The sequence below is a fragment of the Crocodylus siamensis genome, chromosome 2, assembly GCF_052110815.1.
Source record: "Crocodylus siamensis isolate JL-2025a chromosome 2, ASM5211081v1, whole genome shotgun sequence".
Classification (NCBI taxonomy): domain Eukaryota; kingdom Metazoa; phylum Chordata; order Crocodylia; family Crocodylidae; genus Crocodylus; species Crocodylus siamensis.
This window is the reverse complement of record NC_143396.1, coordinates 16,599,703-16,619,555: the sequence shown is the minus strand read 5'-3', so window position 1 is coordinate 16,619,555 and position 19,853 is coordinate 16,599,703. Positions and strand designations below refer to the sequence as shown.

The 19,853-nt window shown below is 42.1% G+C and overlaps 1 protein-coding gene across 2 annotated transcripts in view; it reads right to left on the bottom strand.

Moving 5' to 3' along the window:
• Nucleotides 1-1,124: 1,124 nt before the first annotated feature.
• The window catches only part of TACC3 (transforming acidic coiled-coil containing protein 3), a 30,048-nt gene continuing 11,319 nt past the window's right edge, over nucleotides 1,125-19,853 (bottom strand). For both annotated transcript variants that reach the window (XM_090035395.1, XM_090035396.1), the window contains 13 exons: nucleotides 16,152-17,207; nucleotides 14,344-14,422; nucleotides 13,599-13,788; nucleotides 12,036-12,088; nucleotides 11,127-11,254; nucleotides 10,915-11,029; nucleotides 9,681-9,836; nucleotides 8,697-8,773; nucleotides 8,569-8,612; nucleotides 5,233-5,393; nucleotides 3,480-3,586; nucleotides 2,702-2,822; nucleotides 1,125-1,319 (listed from right to left, as the gene is read on the bottom strand). In XM_090035395.1, coding sequence (XP_089891521.1) covers nucleotides 1,251-1,319; nucleotides 2,702-2,822; nucleotides 3,480-3,586; nucleotides 5,233-5,393; nucleotides 8,569-8,612; nucleotides 8,697-8,773; nucleotides 9,681-9,836; nucleotides 10,915-11,029; nucleotides 11,127-11,254; nucleotides 12,036-12,088; nucleotides 13,599-13,788; nucleotides 14,344-14,422; nucleotides 16,152-17,207 — 2,356 coding nt within the window. In that variant the 3' untranslated portion in view covers nucleotides 1,125-1,250. The remainder of the gene's footprint in view (nucleotides 1,320-2,701; nucleotides 2,823-3,479; nucleotides 3,587-5,232; nucleotides 5,394-8,568; nucleotides 8,613-8,696; nucleotides 8,774-9,680; nucleotides 9,837-10,914; nucleotides 11,030-11,126; nucleotides 11,255-12,035; nucleotides 12,089-13,598; nucleotides 13,789-14,343; nucleotides 14,423-16,151; nucleotides 17,208-19,853) is intronic.

Here is a 19,853-nt window from a genome sequence, read left to right as displayed (position 1 = left end):
TAATAGGCCACAGTATGAATATAAGCCAGCAGTGCGATGCTGTAGCCAGTAGTGCAAACACGCTGGTATGCATCAATCAATGCATCTCCAGGAAGACCAAGGTGATTCTTCTTCCGCTCTACTCAGCACTGGTGAGACCACAGCTGGAGTACTGCGTCCAGTTCTTGGCACCGCACTTTAACAAGGATGTGGACAAGCTTGAGAGTCCAGAGAAGAGCCACCCATATGAGATAAGTCTTACACAGCAAGCCATATGAGGAGAGGCTGAGGGATCTGGGACTCTTCAGCCTCAAGAAAAGAAGGCTGAGAAGGGACCTGGTAGCAGCTTACTGCTACACTAGGGTAGTACATCAATGGCTCAATAAGAAGCTGTTCACCAGGCCACCTGAGGGGAAAAAACAGGAGTAATGGCCACAAACACCTGGAAAATCAATTCATGCTCAACATTAGGAAAAACTTCAGTCAGGGTGTCCAAGCTCTCAAATCTTCAAAAGGAGACTAGACAGTCACCTTGCTGGGGTCACCTGACCCCGTTATCTTTCCTGCTGGTACAGGGGACTGGACCCGATGATCTTCTGTGGTCCTTTCCGGCCTTACAATCTATGAATGGCATTACTAGGTGAAGCTGCTTAGAATCTTCTTGCTCCAATGCCAGTTAAAGTTTGTTACTGCCTTACATCTCTTGGCCTGGATTGACTACTTGCTCTGACTGACAATGACCCTCTGTAGACCCTCAACATGACCTTGCATGCTCACTAGAGTAAACCCAACTTAAGGCAAGCCACTACAACTAAAGGTTGACTGCCTAGACCACCGATTCTCAGCCAAGGTGCTGGGTGACCCCAGGGTGCCACCAGCTGTTTTTGAAAGGTCCCAAAATGTGAGAGGGGTAAGTAGGTGTTGGGAGATGAACGGAAGCTCAGGCTCGTCTCTGCCTGGGTGTTCCCACATCCCCACTGCCAGGTCTTTCTGCCAGGATTTAAGCACTAATACGTGAATTAGTTTTTGAAATAACATGTCACTCAATTCACAGAAGTTATGGAGGGCTATTTCGAGTCTAAAAAGGTTGAAAACCACTGGCTTAGATCCTGCTTAATTCTTATAAAAACTAAGGAAGGAACAAATGCAAGTGAAAATTATTTTTATTTTCTACACACAATTAAAAAAAAAAAAATCACTGAACATACAACGAAAGAAGACAGAAAAGAGAAACTGAAAGTGACTAGACATATGTACAAAAAACAGTTCAGCTATTCAAGTCTTTCCATCTTTAAAATCAAGTCATCACAGATTTTTGTTAGCTCCTCATTTTCTTTCGCCTGGTAAAAGACAAAAAAAAAAAGTTAACGAGTCACGACCTCCTAAAACACGTGACTGCAGTCACCAGAGTCAGAAATCAGTCGGCACTACCTTGAGGAGATGTTCCATTGTAAATGCTGGTGAATTGTAGGACTCTTTTATAGCAGATAAAAACAGGCCTCTCTCAAGAAAAACTTCTTTGGGCTTCTTCACATTTTGAAGTGAACAAACAACATATTTCTTTAACCTCTAGGCAATGTTTGAAATGTATATTCTAGTCTTTCTGGGCAGGACAGCATACCTGGAAAGTCTCTGCTACTACTTCCAAATTCTTCTTCCTGCTGCTTATTTTTAAAAGTTCCCCAAGCGGCAGACCCATTTCAGTAACTGCAGTAGGAACAATGTTGAATCTCAATGCTGTCATTCTGTTAGAGCAGTGGGGGCAAACCTTTTCGGCAAGGAGCACCACCAATTAAGCCTCACCCCTCCCTCCCCAAGGACCACTCCAATTTCCTTCCTCTGCCCAATCCACCACTCTGCTCCGCCTCAACTGCTACTCTGTGGTATCTCTAGCTAGTACTTGTAGCCATAAATGGGAAGAGGCTGCACAATTTAGAAGTGAATTTGGGGAAGATGGGCTGAGTATGGGACTTTTCTCCAAAAGAAAAAAAATGCCTTTGAATTGGTAGTATCACAGAAGAAAAAGTTGCAACTCTGCACTTAACTCTCATTACAGGGCTATTGTAAAGAGGAAAACTAATGCTAAGCACTGCTCCTGCTGCCTCATGACAGGGAAAGTCTTTATATGAACAACTAAAGAACCCCTTAATGAGCCAGACTGATAAGACAACATGACTTACACACAAGGATGAAATCCTAGAGTCACAAAGTAATACGTTTATTATACAAAGCTATTAAGGAAAGAAAAAGACTAATCAATAAATGTTACTGTTCATGGTTTACAGGTGCCCATTTAGGAAGCTGATTCTATTACCTTGACAATATATTTAAAACTGGTAAATTAAATTTATATTTGTTATTCAAAGCAAGTTAGGAAGTTGCCCCCTGAGATTCGATCTAGATGTTTTGCTGCAATTTAAACCCATACATTTTGGTCCTGCTTCTAGGATGGGAAAATAGGATTTCTTCACTGCCTTCTTTTGGACTGTCTCTAGTTTCTTTGTACACAAAATACATGCTGTTATGCCAGCTGAGTGGTATCAGCACTTCCAATATGTTGCATACAACACTTCCATTGATGCAATTTTTTTTAAATGGTATCATATTATTGACTTGCATTGAGTTTGTGGCCTGCTGTCACCCGTGTCCATTTTTAACGCTGCTACTGCTAAGAAAATGAATCTGCCATTCCATATGTATATAGCAAAATACTTAAACTAACCTTTTGTTCGAGGCTCCTCTCTAAAGACTGGACCTTCATTTGTTCTTTGCGCAAACTGGCTTGCAGTGCTAATGTCTCCGATTTGGCTTTGCTTCGTACCTGGGCAATCTCTTCATTTGCTCTGGAATGAAAACAACTGGGGTTTAAAATGAGACTTCAAACTAACTGGTCAAACTGCTAAAATCAGGTTAAATATGTTTTTTGGACTTTAAAAATAGTTTAACTTCTGGGAACTAGAGTGTGAAATCATAACCCTGGTAGAGATTTATTTCAGTAGAGACAGATTCACCCTGTATATCACGCTGTTTAAGTGCATATCTCGGGTCTATACCCTTTGTGTGGAATATGCACTTATTCAAGCAATGCATGTAAACTGGAGGTACAAGCTGGACTGTCTTCCCCCTACCTTATTAACTTAGTTACCTTGCTTCTGAGAGCACTTTAGGTCTCTAATAGCAGCCTTAAAAGTGACAGGAGTTACTAATTTCAAGGCTGCTTTAGAAGATTTATAACAGACATATTCTAGTCAGTTTAATCAATTATACAGTAAAACTGAGTATAATTCTTTTGTGAAGTACACAGCAAGATTAAAGCATTCCTATGCAGTTAAGCATTTCATCAATACAACTGGAATACAGATAACAGACATTTGTTACAATGAAAATAGCAAATAAAAAATGGGCATTTTGTGGTTAAATTACTATAATTTCACTGATATATGCATACAGTAAATAAACCACAAGTTCTCTCTGATAGTGCCTTATAATTCCATACTCACTGGCATAGCTTTTCTTCAGCGTGTTTCTTCAGTGCTTGGTATCTCTGCTCTTCTTTTTTAATCCTTGCAAGGTAATCTTCAGCACATTTTTTCAGAGCCTCTTCATTCTAATCCAATAAAAGTTCAGTTAATAGCTTCTTAGGCACGGGTACATAGCTTCAAAGTGTGAGGTCTGCATTTGCAGTTATTCTACCTATATGAGGACCCTTCATGTCACACATGTTTAAAACCAGATATTAAAATCCCTTGCTGGATCACATATTGGTTAGTGGTAGCAACGGGGAATGAGTTCTCTTGCTTTTGGACTTATTTATCATTGCCAGCATCTCAGAACCATTTTCATAAGAGCTTGTTTCTTTAGGAAGGTAATGACAAAAATAAAGGTGTCCCTGTACAGTTTTTCTTTCCTTATATCAATACAGGAGTTGGGGAGTAGCTAGATCCAGGCTCTCTCAGGAAGCATGCAAGCCCACAAGAAATTCAGACTAATGAATCATATTTTTTACTACAAGCATTAAATATTGCAGTGCTGCAGAAGCTACTAAATCAAAACAGGAAGGCTGGGGAGGAGAGACAAGTAAGTGCCCCACTATCCAAAACAGAACCTAGCAGAGATCTCTGTGAAGAGTCACCAGACCTCCCACATCCCCTTTTGGCAGTGAATGAACCACCCCAGTTCCTGGATGCATTCTGATAAACACTGCTACAGAAATACGAGTAAATAGGCAGGAAGAAGTCCTTTCTTGGATTCAGACCCTAAATGACCAAGCCAGTTTCAAGTTTGAATTAGAGGAAACAAGCAAAGATATGCAAGTTTTGAACCAATATTGTACACTAGAAACTCTGGCACCAAGTCACTCCTTCAAATACACTGGAATAGGTAGCTCACTTGAACCTGAAGCCAATATAATCTAGTAAGAGGACACCCTGTGCACTATTTTCTGCCCAAGCCACACTGATTAAGGAGACAACTTCCGCTAGTCATTCTGATACAAATTTTAAGACAAGCAGCCAAACATGAAGTATGGAGTACTTCCAGTTAGCAAGGTGCAATAAAGTTTACTTTAAAAGGGATGTGGATAGCATCGAGAGGGTCCAGAGGAGGCCACTCACATGATCAAGGGCCAGCAGGGTAGGCCCTATGAGAAGAGGCTATGGGACCTGAACCTGTTCACCCTCCACAAAGAAGGCTGAGAGGGGATCTGGTGGCTGTCTATAAACTTCCCAAGGGAGACCAGAAGGCAGTGAAAGAGTCCCTGTTCCCTCAAGCACTACTGGGAGTAATGAGGAATAACAGCCATAAGTTGACAGAGTAGATTCAGGCTAGATATCAGGAGGCACAACTTCACAGTCAGGGTGGCTAGGATCTGGAATCAACTTCCAAGGGAAGTGATGCTCACCCCTACCCTGGGGGTCTTCAAAACGAGGCTAGACAATCACCTAGCCACAGTCGTTTGACCAGAGCATCCTTTCCTGCCCATGGCAGGGGGTCAGACTCGATGATCTGCTCAGGTCCCTTCCGACCCTACCAACTACGAAACCATGAAACCACTTCACAGCTAATGTTGGAGATCTTTCAGATATATTAGCTAGACTTCCCCTACAATTGGTAACAACTACCCAACATTCACAGCCAAAAGCCTGACTCTCCAAGGTATCTTAGAATTCTGCCATTTTTCCCAGGCTAGGCCTAGACAGAGACCTAGTCTCACTTTCTTGCAATTACCGTATCCGCATCTTATCATTATCTTACTTTGTGATAACCTTCCAGTGCCTCTTTCTGTTTTTCAAATCGCTTGAAGAGATCGGAGAAAGATTTCTCCATGGAGTTCAGGTCACACACAACTTGCTGTTTCTCCTCCAGCACCTTCTGGATTTCCTTCCTTGAAATCTCTTTCTGCTTTTGAGCATCCTCTGAAACAGAAATACAGGAAAGGTTGCCCTTTAAATTCTTCTCATCCTCTTTAATAAAAATTAACATACAAGTAGAATGTCCCTGTTCAGGCAACAAAGGAGTCAAGGGCCAGATTGAAAGGACAGGCAGATTAGGAGGGAGCCAATCTTTATTTACTCACAAAATATGTTAGACAGTGGAACCAGGCATGTATATAATCAAGGCATTTACTAATTTGAGTGCAAAACTGAATGGATTTAACTATAAAAATCAGTTACTCTCATTCTATTGTAGTGGTGGTCCAATGCTACATGTTAAATTTTACCATTTTGACACCCAGATGTGGTAGTAAGGGCAGAAGCCATGTGCTGCTTCAACAGATGCATGAAAGTACTGATAAATCAGAGGTAAGGGGAGGGGCGAGGAGACAGCCAGCCTGATGCTGGTATGCCAAGTACTAGGAGCGCACCGATAAAGATTTTTAGTCCATACCAATGGCCAATTATTAACCAGCCACATCAGCTGATACCAATCCAAATGCCAACATGCAGCCTGGCAGCTTGAAGAGCAGCATTTGACCAGGAAGTCCACAGAGGGGGAAGGGGCAGGGAGGCAGATCAAAGCCCCTGTAGTAAGGGAGGCAGTGGGGCTGGAGCAGGCACTGCCCAGCCAGGGAGGATCATGGTGTTCGATGAAGCCACAGGTGGCTCATCCAGGGGGCAGGGAAGGGGGCTCCCACTGCTGTACGCACCCTCAGGGAGGCACGAGTGGGTACGTGCCCCCTGGATTTGTGCACAAAGCAAGGGCAGGCTACCCACTGCAGCCTCTTCTCAGTGGAGGGGGTGGTCTGGGGCTGTGTTTGGGGCAGCAGGGGCGGAGTGGGCAGCGGCAACACTGGGAAAATTGCAGGTGTCCCAGTGCCACCACTACAGGGGGCCTGCAGCCACCCCGTAGCCCCACTCCCAGCACCGCTGCTGCCCACCCCTCCCCTCCCAAGCGCAGACCCAGGCCAGCACCCCTGCTGGGAAGAGGCTGACACAGCCTCCGACCCCTCGCCCACACACAAATCCAGGGGACACATGCCCCTCATGCCTCCCCCAGGGGTGTGCACAGCAGCGGCAGTCCTCTCACCCCTGCTTCCCAGATGAGCCACCTGCAGCTCCATCCTGAACACTGTCCCACCCCACCCCAGTGGGGCAGTGCCTGCTCCTGCCCCACTCCTACCTTCACTGTGGGGGCCTTGATCTGCATCCCCCCCACACACACCCTTTCCTTCCCCCCACACAGCCCCAGCAGGGGGCTGCCCTCCAAGCTGCCGGGCTGCATTCCCACCATGTGCTTGCTGCAGCTGTGCACATGCACACAGCATTTATCAATGACATTAATCAGCCCAAAAAAGCTGATGGCCAATAATGTCAGTTTTCCTTTTATTTGTGCTAATACAAGATGGACTGATATATCAGCATACCTCAATGAAGTACATTCTCAATAAGGTTTTGAAACAGTGGCTAACCTGTTTAGGCTCAAAGCATTGCATGTTAGATTTAGCTCAAAACAACCCTTGGAAAATACCAAGTTTTAGTTTTCGTTAATTTTTTTTTTTAAACTACAAAAAAAAAACAGCAATGGTGCTGTTACAAAGAACTCCAGAAGACCACAACAGGTCAGAACCGTTTTCACATTATGGATTCTGGTTTGAATTCTCTGGGTTTATCTTGTGAACTATGTGTAGATGGTTGCACACCCAACAGTGTTAATGATGCACAGCACCCCTAAAAGGGATCTCACAGCACCCCATATTGGCATACTCCAGGAATCACTGCTTTGAAATGTTTACCTGAATACTATGCCACATTGTTAAGCTTCCCTTTAAAGGAGCCGGAAAGGCAGCTCCAGCTTTGCAACATGTCTTTCTTAAGAATTTAAGGTCTGATCCTAATAGGAATTTAAAGCACCACTAAAATTTTGGTGCCTTGCCCCCAGCAAATTATCACAACAGACAGGATTAGGCCATCAAGTTTATTATAGAGCAAGCAGAGAGACCTGGGAGCCTTGCAACAGAACCTAGAGCACCTTGTACTTCAGCTAGCCAGCAGCAGACACTATACCTCAGTTTCAGCGGACAAACCAGGACTGTGAAGGAGGTTGCTTCCTTCACATCAAGATCCAGATGACTCAGGATGCTACCCTGCCAGCAGCAGTAAGTGTTAGCAGTCCTGGGAACGTGGACAAGAACCCAGGAGTCTCCTCTCCCAGAAGGCCTCAACTGGGCTACAATGTCACACTGCTGCTTGCTGGCTCCCTGGACTATTAATGCTTTAGAGTTTGTTTTTTTAAAAAATTCAGTTTATCCAAATAAGGATGCTGTCATGCTTGCCTGCTCTCCTACTGACCCCACAAATTAACACTTGGCTGGCCGGTTTCAACACAAGGGCACTCTTTGGAGAAATTAGTTTGAATTACATCAGTCAGAAGCAGCCCTAAAAAACACATGGCCTTCTAGAAGGACTCCTACCACTAAGGTACTGGAGAAAAGTTGGGAATCCCCACCACCATTTTGTACTGAGGCTCATGTATTTGTCAGCTAGATGAATGTAGACATCAGCCACTAAACATGGCCTGTTCCTGCCTAAGGAACTGGAAACCTATATATGGGGCATGCTCAAAAACAATCCAGATAGGCCACCTTGAAACATATCTAAATGGGAGTGGGAGGTGTTGAACCTTATTTTCAAGACAGGTAATAAGCACTGAATCAGTTTTGTGGCATGGCTGATTAAAATAGCATTTTTTCACCTAAATAGAAGTTTGAAGCTTAAATTCTGCCTCAGTGCATACAAGGTCAATTAGACCTGACAGAGCAATGCAGGGCAGGCATAAAGGACAGAGGTAGCACAGGGAAAGCCACAATAGCCACCTGCTGCTCCCCTCCCTTCCCCCAATATTTGACTCTAAAACAAAGGTCCCTCCCCTTCCTTCCCCAAATAATGAATGTGGTGGGGAACTCATCTTATATTTGAGTAAATATAGTTTTTATTCAATTCATACACCACCTCTCCCAAAAAAAGCTCAGGGCAGCTTACAATAAGGAAACCTTATAACTTAAACAAACACCTAAAAATATGTACTTAATGGTGTCCCTTATGTAGAAACCAGGGCCTCTCTCTGTCAATGATAGGTAAGAAGTATACTTACCCAGCATTTGAGTTATTGTCCCTTCAAACTCTGCAACAATTTTTCTAAAAAAGAATGTTGAGAATAAAATGAGAAAAAAATTCAACTGAAGGAAATAAAACCAAGCTGGACTATTAGCAGGTACTTACCCCATTTCTAGGTATTCCAAGTGGAGTATATTGTGTTTCTTCTTCCACTCAAGAATTTCCATCTGCTTATCGAGAACCTAAAATAAAACAGTCTTTGGTTTCTTTTACAGGAATCAATACAAACATAAGACCTTTGAAACAGAAATGAAAGATAAAATTGACAGATCTTGACAGAAGGCAATGTTTATCAGAATGACTTGGTCCCTTTGAGACCACCAGGAGTAGGCTTCCTCAAAAGGGCAAAAACTTTACTAAGTTTTTGGAAAGAGACCATCTGGCCTAGCTGTAAAAAACACAGGGTTCAGTTTTACCCAACCTAGTGTGACCACAGGATTTGCCAGAAGCACATTCACTCTTACTTGTTCCACTTCTAAGCAGTCTTTACTTGGAAGCATTTCCTGAGTATATAGCCTAGATCTTTCCTATGTCAGGTCATTGTTCCTTGCCCCATATCAGAAGATGATGGTGAAGCAAGATCCTCATGAAACAAATAATATGGGGAAGGGGTAGCCAAAAATAGGTAGCATGTCAATGAAGGGCAGAGACAGTCCAGATGCACTCACTCACTGTCATTACAAGAGCCAGGGGAGAATCCAATGAACAGGAAAGTCAGTAAAAAAATTTAGACCCGAGAGTTTCTTTTACACAACAAAGTGTGTAAGCATGTCTGTGTAGGTAGCTGGCCTGTATCAGATACAGATCTTGGCCAGCGTGTGCAGCTAAACAATACTTGAGTAGAGAACTTTTAGGAGGCAAGAGAGGTGTGACAAGTTCTTGTTTATTAAAATTCTCCTTTTAAATTAGAGTTAACCAACAAGTTCTCTCACAAGTCATCAAATAATGAAATGTGTTCCAAGAGTAAGTGCTCAGATATTGGGAGTGGATCTACTCTTCTTCAGAGCTTAAGTGGAATAGGGTTTTATTCTCTGTAACAGAGAGCTATGGTACCCTTAAATGCTTATTCCCTATTTAAGAATGTCATACCTCTTGTTTAACCACTTCAACTGCTGCATCCAGGTCTTTTTGGCTATATTTCAGCACATCTATAATAGCATCAACTGGAGTGTTTGCAGGTGCAGCAAAAGGAGCAAGTTGTGAAACATTACTGTCTGGGATATCCAGAGTTAGAAGAACTGCATCCTGCATAAAGAGAGCAAAAAAGAGTTTAAGTGACTAATACAGCTACTTCGTATAGGTCATTCAGATTTTTAAAGATACCAACTTAACTTAAAAGTAATTTCAAAAGAAAAAAGAAAAATGTATTTGTCTAACTTGATTAATCATTTTTCTAGTTTAGCAATTATGTTGCAGAACTGCTATGGTAAAATATGCTGCATTTTGGTCTTCGTCTAATCACACACAACAGCTACCCTTGGCAAATTGAATAGAGTGCAAGGACAAAAGAGGTGTATACCAATCTGAACTCTTACAAAGGTGATTAAATATAAAAAGGTAGCATTTGGCACAGATGATATGGACTTTATTTTAGAAGTAGAGGTTCTGCCCCTCCCCCCCCCCCCCAAAGTTACTACTAAAATGGGAGCCTATGCTACCTTTAGGGTCTGAAAGACAGTATGTAAATTGAAAACTATGCCGGTTTGCAATAGGATTCCAAAAGGGGTGGAAAACAGATCTTGAGCATGTGATTGTATTTGCCTCAGCGGAAGCTGTTCATCATACAGAAGCGGCAGTCTAACAATACCACCATCTAACATTGCAATGTCTCTAAATAAGGCTTCCTTTGAACTGTTTTGACATCGAGAATTACATTCACTTGATGTTGCACCTAATGTTAATGACTTGATTACCAAATATTGAAGCAGCATTCCAGGTATGATTGCTTGTTGTTTATAAGCATACTACTTTCATTTGAAGCCCATGCAGAGATTCACACACCTAGATTCTTATGGACTTTTGTAAAAGGAATCAATACCTAAAGACTGAATAGGTTTCTGTAGTTTTACAGCTCAGAGGCAGAGGTGTACTAAGCTATCTGACATATCTGGACACTACTAGTCTGTTAGTCTCATGATCTACCAACTGTACCCATGCACATCTGGTTTGAAGGTGCTGGTGTTACAGTTGGAAATACTCTGACCCACAGCAGTTCAAAAATGCAGAATAGACAAGAGGTTGATAAACTCTGTCTAATCCTCCCATTGCAGATGTCCCTCCAGAAACCCAAACAAGCAGCTTCAAACACTTCAGATGTTCTTACTGGAGCTGTGAAAGTTCCCAGAAGATCCAGTCCTTTAGGTTTCTCTTCATTTTGAAAAGATTCAATTAAAGGCGTTATGGTTTCTCCAGGAAGTTCACTTAGTTCAACAATAGGCCTGAAACAAGTAGGCAGACAATTTAAAAAAAAAAAAGAGACAACAGAAAACTCAGAACAGAGTTTAGGCAATTTACTTTGGTTTAGTCTATACATACCCACTTTGAAGTGGTGCATTTATTAAGTTTCTTTCATTGGTACCAGGAACCAGCTTTTTGGGGCTGTCTCTTAGCAGGGGGTCAAATTTCAAATACAGTGACTGTTTCCTCAAAGCAGACTCTTTGAACTGCAACAAAATAGTGAGATAGGTCAGCCACCACAGAACTCAAAGCCCTCTGCTCTCTCTTGTGTAAGAGCAACCTTACACAAATGTTCTGCTACCACCTTATCACTGGTCTGCAACAGCAACATGAAATGGAAAAGTTAGTTTTATTTGCATTCATGTGTCAACCTCAGCCTTGATTAACTGCCAACAATGACAGCCATCATGGTAGGATTACCAGGACTCGTCTTAACCCACTGCCTCAACTTAGCCATTACATGGTATGTTCATGTCTACTACTGGCTGGATCAGATTCAAATTTGTAGCCTAGTAGGAAAAGGGTTCTCTGGAGTTTGCCTACAGAGTAGGGTTTCCAGTTCACAGGAAGTTTCGCTTTATTGAAATTTGCCCCAAACATACTGACAATTTTTTTCAGGAATAAGGCGCCCCTGGCAAGTATGCATTAAAATGGACATTTGTCCATCTCATCACTGCTAGTGCATGGTCATCTCCAGCCTGTAGCCACTGGACTTTGCATGTGGAGTGAGGCAGACGAGTACTCCTTTTTTCAGGCAGACCAAGTCTAGTAATGTGGAAGGCCTGGCTTACAAGAGATGTTCCAAAGCCCTGCATATATCAAGGGACAGACCAAGAAACCAGACAAATTGTTAGAATAGCACCTAAAACTAAGACAATTGAAACCTGAAATGTTTGCAAGACATCTCAGGTTTGACAGACCTTATTATTCTCTCCCTGTCCCTCCCTCCTAACTCAGGAAGCCCAACAGTTTAAGCACCATACTTACAGAAGAAGTTCCAAACTGTTCCAGGTAGTCTATTTCTATGCTTGCTCCTAAAACTAGGAAGTTAAAAAGGAAATTACTAATACAGTGAAGATATAAACATTGCAGTACTGTTGTTATGCACACTATCAACAAAGCTTCAGAAATTACACCAAAAGGAAACTGATAAAATCCCTGTCCATCGGTTCCTGTTAAAGAGGTTAAGTTGTAGCAGAAAGACAACCGAATTTCAGCCTGGATAGGGAAAAAAAACAAGGAAAAAACCTCTCTCTACTGTCAAATACATGTAGTTATTCAAGAACTTTTATGTTCATTTGAAAAATTAGTTAGCCTACTTTAAGCTGTGAAGCATGCTCAGGTGGACACTGCTCTTGTACAAATGTTATTTTTAGCATATTGCAAATTGACACAGTTAAATGATAAGCAGCCAGATACTACGTCAAGTTAGCATAGTCATTTTCCAATATACCAGCTTCACTTTGGTATTAAGATGTTTTAGTGACAGAAAACAGTAAGCTCATTTGGTCACACTTACACAAAAAAAACACAACAGGCAGTCATCTAGACTGCAACTAAACGTGATCTTTTGAGCACTACACAGTATATTTTTTCAAATTACAATCCCATACCCAGACTGTATTTAATAAGAAAGGGCAGAAAAACTGCATCTGTATCACTATAGCTGTATGTCTGCATTTGAGTAGCCCTAAGACTATTATTAAGTGCTTTTATTAATTGAATGTGAACACATGTGCTTTTGTAATGCTGCAACCTGCCAATGAAACCCATTTAAAAAAAAAAAAAAAGATTTTCACTCCACAGATGGTATTGCTTGGACTATATCTAAATTTATTTCTGGTTACTTAAGTCAAGTCTACATCAATGCAGGGTCACTGTTGAGATCAGGGACCTAAATTAAAAGTGAGCCATCTTCCCTGTCTGTACCATACCGAAAAGACGTGTGCACTGTGCTTCTCGTTGCTTGAGCACAGCTTTTAGAAGCCTCCACAGAGCCCTTTTAGGAAACTGTTCTATGGACATTTTGTTTCGGTTAATGGACAGTGTTGAAAAGAGTAGAAGCAAAAGGGCTAGAAGTTAGGAAGGAGTTGTGGAATTGCTGTTTGCAGACACTGTTGGCTTCAAATCCAATCGTTTCCAAAAACAAACTAGTTTTGGGTACTTCCCCTTCTTCTAGTACCCACCATGTAATTACTGTGGCTTTATAGTCATTTGCCTCCACCCTACCCCAGCTGCCACGACAACCTTTTTAAAAAAAAGCAAAGAAAGCTACTGTGTGGTACAAGTGAATGAAGGAACCTTATTAACTGTTCACGGAAACAGACCACGAAGCAGGTTTTCCAATGTACAGTACAGTTCAAGCGCAGTTTTTTCCTCCCTGTAAATATCTCTTGTGTTCAATCATGTGTTTGACTTTAGAGGAGTGTCACTTTAAAAACAAACAGGATAAGATGTAGAGAATTAAAATTAGTAACCAAATATGTTCCCGTAATAAACGGAAACATGCCTTTAAGTTTGTCTCAGCAATTAAGGAGAAACTGCTCTTACCTTCTGAAGAAGGTCTGAAGTACTCTTCAGCTTCAGGGCCAGCAGTCTGGTCATTTAAGTCTACTGCTATTTCAGTTGTCTTGCTACTGGATTCAAGTTCTTCATCAGCTACCAAGGATTTTCCACTACCAGTTAAAGCAGCAGGGACATCAACTGGTGAGCTATTCAGTGGGCTTGTACTTGTTTTTTCCTTCAGGAAGAGGGGGAAGAGACTTTTTAGATCTAATGTCCCTCTGAGTGTTCCATAATCACCCTTAAGGACAGAAGTACTGGTCAGGTTGGTTTGTTACCAAAATAGACCCCAGAGTCCATCAGGACAAAAGACTTCTAGTGGCTCCAGGATGCAGTTCAACACAGGATATGTAAATCCTCATTACAGATAAGAATGACATATGCAAGATCCCATCCTCAATTAAAAATTTTCAGGGCTGTATACTTTACACTCCTGGCTGACGAGATGTTCCACAACATCAATTTGGTCACTTTATTCACAATGTAGTACAATTAGAGAGTCCAATCCCTCTTTTCAAAGGAGAGACTGTTCATTATATTTCAGGAAAAACAAGCGTCTAGGCTTCTGAAATCTCAGCCTGTGGAAACTATATGGCATGCATATAGCATACCATATCAGGGAGGAAGGAGGAGAGGAAGGGGAATAAGAATTTCACTGAAAAACAGAGCAGTTTTCTATTTAACAGCATACAGTTTTAACCAAGATCTGGCTAATCTTGAGTTTATACATTACCACAGCTAGTTCTCCTGAGGACTCTACTTCTGCTTGATCCATAGGCTTGTCTTCAGCTACAATCTGCTTAATCGCTTCCCTGAAGACAGACAGATGGATAAAATCAACCACAGCCGACTCACTCACATATAGGATTTGCATAGCCCCAGGTATCACTTCAGCACAGAAACCTTGTCTGAGACTGCACTAGGCCATCACTAACACCAGAGCCCCCACAAGGGATGACAAGATCGAATGGTCACAAACTCCACTGTGACCAGTTCAGGCTGGACATAAGAAAGAACTTCTTCACTGTCCAAGCCCCCAAGGTCTGGAATAGACTGCCATCTGAGATGGTTCAAGCACCCACTCTGAACGCCTTCAAAACACATTTGGATGCTTATCTTGTTGAGATCCTATGATCCCTGCTGACTTCCTGCCCCTGGGGCAGGGGGCTGGACTCAATGATCCCTTCCAGCCCAAATGTCTATGAAATCTATGAAACAACATTACTCCGGTCAAATGAAAAACGTGATGTTTAAAATATGGTCTGCAGTTAAGACACAGTAAATTTATACCTCCAATCTTTTCTGCCAAATCTGAAATACATAAAGGCACCATAGAATGGCCTACCATTCCACTTTCCTCAGCAGTTCAGTACATTCGATTCCTCCCCTGCAACTGAACCCTTATGGGAACTTTTCTACCCCCACCCATGCCCTCCCTTCACCACTCCAAAAATTGGAAAACTTGACTACTAACATTGGACTATGTTCTAGAAACAGTCCGTAAAGCCTCCTTATAAGAGATGTGAATTGATCAACTGAAGAGTTAAGAAATTCCTCAAGGATTGAGCCCAGGATAGCAAACATATTTCTGTCAAATGAATATATCTAGAAAGAGATTCTACACTGGACAAGCAGCCAATGTGTCCAGCAGTAAAGTTGCTGGCATTTGAGTAATTAAAACTGTTCTTCCACCCTAAAATGAACTGGGGCAGAGAAAAGCTTGCATCTCCTCATTATGTGATTCTAGATCTATGGAGAACATTTATCCTGACAAAAGTATTCAGAACCAAAATTTGTAGGGCCTACGCATAGTTCAGTGGCTCCCAACCCATGGCTTGCAGGCATATTCCCCTGATGTTATTCTGGCAAAGGAAATTTTAAAGAGTTAAAGCAAAAGTTGATGGGGCAACTTGAAGGCAAAACATGTACGTGCAGCATATCCATTGCCCAGTCTGTAAGCTGCAAGACAGCAACACTTAGAGAATGTTGCTGTAGAGGGTCTTAAATTGCCCCCACACCCCGAAGCTAGCACTTGTCTTGTATCCGTAGAAAGGGAAGTTAGTTACAAGAGACAACTGAGGATTTTTCCCCCTAGGACTGTACAACAGAAAAGCTATCCATTAATAGCAAAATGCAGAAACCAACCACTATTTAGTGAATACCCACTAAGCTTCAGAACCTGCCATTGAGATAAAGTAATAAATATCTGTTTCATTTCCCTTTATGCTTTATATCAGAGAAGTAGAGGCAGTCAGAAAAGGAGAACAAACAGAGACACTTGTCTATCATCTTTCCGTCTCCTTTGCCTTTCTCTTAGTTGACTGATGGCAAAGAAGAGTCAAGATGTCAAGTCTAGCAATTTAGGAACCTGTAGATTGATACCAACCCTCAGAGCAGCACCAGCTGTGAAAGCAAGGGATTACAAGTCAGCTACTAGCTACTTGCCTAGGACACTAAATTGATACATTTAAAGTCACCTGCCCACCAAAAAAGAGGGCATGAGACAGCTCTATAGAGTTCAAGTATGCAGATTTTACTTACTGACTTGCAGACCCATTTTTCTCGGCTGTCTTGTTATCACCTAATCTGTCTTCCTGCTCTGCAGGAGGAAGTTCTCTTTCAGGAAAGGCATGATCTTCTTCCTCTGGCAGGTTAGCTTTTTCTGTGCTGGGGCACTTGGGTGAGCCACACACTTTGGAACCGCCTCCAAAAGGGTTAAAGTTGGGATCATCTAGCTTGTCCCAGTCAAAGGTATAAGATGCTTTGGGAACCGGAATTTCCTCGTCTGTTTTACTTTGGCTTTTTGCTTCAGAGCTTTCTGATGTTTTTCCTTTGATTCCCACCACTTTTTTGAGCGGAGGTTTAATTCCAGATTTCTTGCCTAGTTTCTTAGGAGGTGGCTTTTTACTAACCACATTATCAAAATCAAATTCCAATTTGATGGATTCTGCCTTGCCAATACTAGGTTCTTCCACAGGTTTTGATTCTTTTGCTGAAATTGCTCCTGCTGCTGGAGAATTCTGAAGCTCTGAACTCCCAGTTTTTAAAGGATTTATGATGTCAGTGCTGTTTGGATCGAAGTTGTAGGACACTTCTGCAGGTGGTAGAATATTTTTTAGCTGCATCAATGTCTCAGAAGGATCAGTCTGGTTGTTTTCACTAGAAGCAAGCTTTGTATCCAGCTCAGAGTCATAAGGAATCACCTTAGGCTCATCACCCAACACCAGAGAAACTGTCTCTTTTTCCATACAGCTTGTAGTGTCTTCATTTAGCCTTGAAGGCTCTGGCACAGCAGCAGTTAGTGAGGAAGTAAAAACCGCATCATCCAGTGACAGTGAATTGCTATCATTTTCCTCACAGGTTTTTTCAGTGCTGGTAGATACCTGAACGGGAGACTTAATGCTCTCTGGAAACTTCTGCAACTGAGCAGAACTCTGGAATGGGTTGATGTTGTCCAGGTTATCGAAGTCAATGTTGTATGAACCTTGGCTTTTCACTGGCATTTCATCATCTGGATAAGGAGCAAAGCTGGCCTTCTCTTGCATTTGCGTATCCACTCTTGTAGATCCTGCCTCAGCTTCAGTTACTTGTTGACTTCTGCAGCAGAAAAACTCAGCATTAAAATTTATGATACAGTTATAGTAAAGACACCATTTTAAAAAAATTGCCCCAAATTTCTTTGCTTTTGTGTCACATGGCAACATATCTGTTGCTATAAATGCATTATGGAAAAGCTGACAAGACTGGCTGAAAAGGGCATTTGGTTAATATCCATAAACTCAGTTTCTATGCAAGTACAAATTACCACAAATCCTTCCCCCTTTGTGGGATGCACTACCAGGTACAAACTTTTAAAAAAAGCCTGCATATAGACTTAATAGGTACTGCAGTACTTACAAGCCAATTGGTGTTAACAAACTCCTATATTCCAGTAGTTTGTGGTGCACCTTCCTGGAAAATGATTCATACAGAAGTGTAGAGTTGTGAACATTAGTGTACTGTATCTAATTATAACATGACTCATTCATGCTCTGCTCTGTCTGATCATTGTGCTTTGGTTGAATTTCAAAGACTGGATTTTAATAGTTTAGAATAACAGAGCAGAAGAGCAAAGTTGAAGGCAAAGAGAAAAACCTTGAGATTACTGGACAAGAAGGCTGGCTTCTCTAAGCAAGCAAACAGATCACAGAAGCATTCTGTGTACCCATTACAAATTCTAAAATTATGTTCTCCATGTTAAGAGTTTCCCCAAAGCTAAGTTCAGACTATAGAGAGTTAAGACATTACTTCCTGAAACAGGATTTCCTCCCATTGTTGTGTCCCTTTTGAATGGGTTGCAAGAATAATTATTTCTATGTATGGCATTCAAGCATCATATACAGCAGTATATGACCAGAAGAAGAACAAGATCATTAAAATGCTAGTCTGAAACAACTGAAAGTAATGATAGAGTCCACTAACATCTCCTCACCCTGTTCGGAAGTCTCTTCTCCCTTGAAGTTCAGACCGGAGACTTGTCTAAGTAGTTAAGGCCCCTCCCATCCTCCTTCGGTATTTAACCCAATAAATGCCTGCTACAAAGCTAGACAATATAAAGCATTATTTATTTATTTTATGACTCTGTAGTACTTCCTTTTTCTTAGTTCTAGGATAAATCACTGTATTAAATAGTGCTGTAATATACGGCTCATTCTGACAATGGGAAGGGAGAGAGAACATGTACAAGGGCAATCTCTCCTGAACTGCTGTTACACTTGCCTTTGGTTACGACTGTACCCTACAATCAGTAGCTGCTTATTACTACAAAAAGTTCCTTGACCTAAGAGCAGGTGTCAGAAACCCACACTTTTAAGACGTCTGGCATAAATAGTTCAGTTGCCATAGAAGTAATGACTTAGTTACAACTGTTCACACCTGAAGATTTAGATCTAAATGCTGTCAAACCCACAGGGGCTACATGGGTTAAAAAAAACAAAAAAAAAAACAAAAAAAAACCACCACCAAACTTTTCCTGCTGCTCAAAGATTGTTCAGTTCTTTTGCATTCAGTTTGACAACAAATTTCTACCAATCTTTGTTTTCAGATAACTGTATACATGAGCGGTACTGAAGACTCGATCATTCCTGTACTGAAAAAAACAAACAAACCCCATAGCCGAAGGGCTTGTCTTCACTGTAGCATCAGCTCAAGTTACATCCTCAGCATCCTTCCTTGTTAGACTACTACTCCACACACACCTCTAACCCCATTGTATAGTATCTTCTCTTAAACTCCAGATGACCAGGCCTTCTGGGGGTATGTGTTGAAGTCTGAGCACTGCTGAAACGGAGTTAGCAATTTCCTGGAGATGCAGTTCTGCACTAATAATCTACTCATTGTGTCCTACCAGAATGTTTTGAACCTCAGCCACTCTCACCCAAAATATTCATACACTACACTAGCTTAAGTTAAGAAAGCAACCTGAGGAGCACTGACTGATATTAAATAAAGGAACATTTAGCTCATCAGACTTGGACAGTCAGATTCATAGAAGTAGGGTCGGAAGGGACCTTGCAGATCATCAGGTCCGACCCCTGCCCTGGGCAGGAGAGAAAACCGGGCTAAAATGACTCCAGCCAGGTAGACATCAAGCTTCCTCTTAAAGACCCCCAGAGTAGGAGCCACCACCACTTCCCTTGGAAGTTGGTTCCGGATCCTAGCCGCCCTGACTGTGAAGTAGTGCCTTCGGACATCTAGTCTAAATCTACTCTCCAACAACTTGTGGCCATTATTCCTTGTCACCACGGGGGGCACAAGGGGGAACAAGGTCTCTCCCAAACCCTGCTGGTCCCCCCTAGTGAGTTTATAGACAGCCACCAGGTTCCCCCTCAGCCTTCTCTTGCAAAGGCTGACCAGGTTAAGGTCCTGTAGCCTCTCTTCGTTGGGTCTGTCCTGCTGTCCCCGGATCATGCAGGTGGCCCTCCTCTGGACCCTCTCAGCGCTGTCCACATCCCTCCTGAAGTGCAACGCCCAGAACTGAACACAGTACTCTAGCTGCAGCCTGACCAGCGTTGCATAGAGGGGGAGGATCACCTCCTTGGCCCTGCTTGAGATGCATCTGTGGATGCACAACAAGGTATAGTTAGCCCTACTGACTGTGACCTTGCCTTGCCGGCCCATGTTCATCTTGCAGTCAATAATGACTCCAAGATCTCTTTCTGCCACCATGCTCTCGAGAAGAGAGCTTCCTAGCTTATAAGTGTG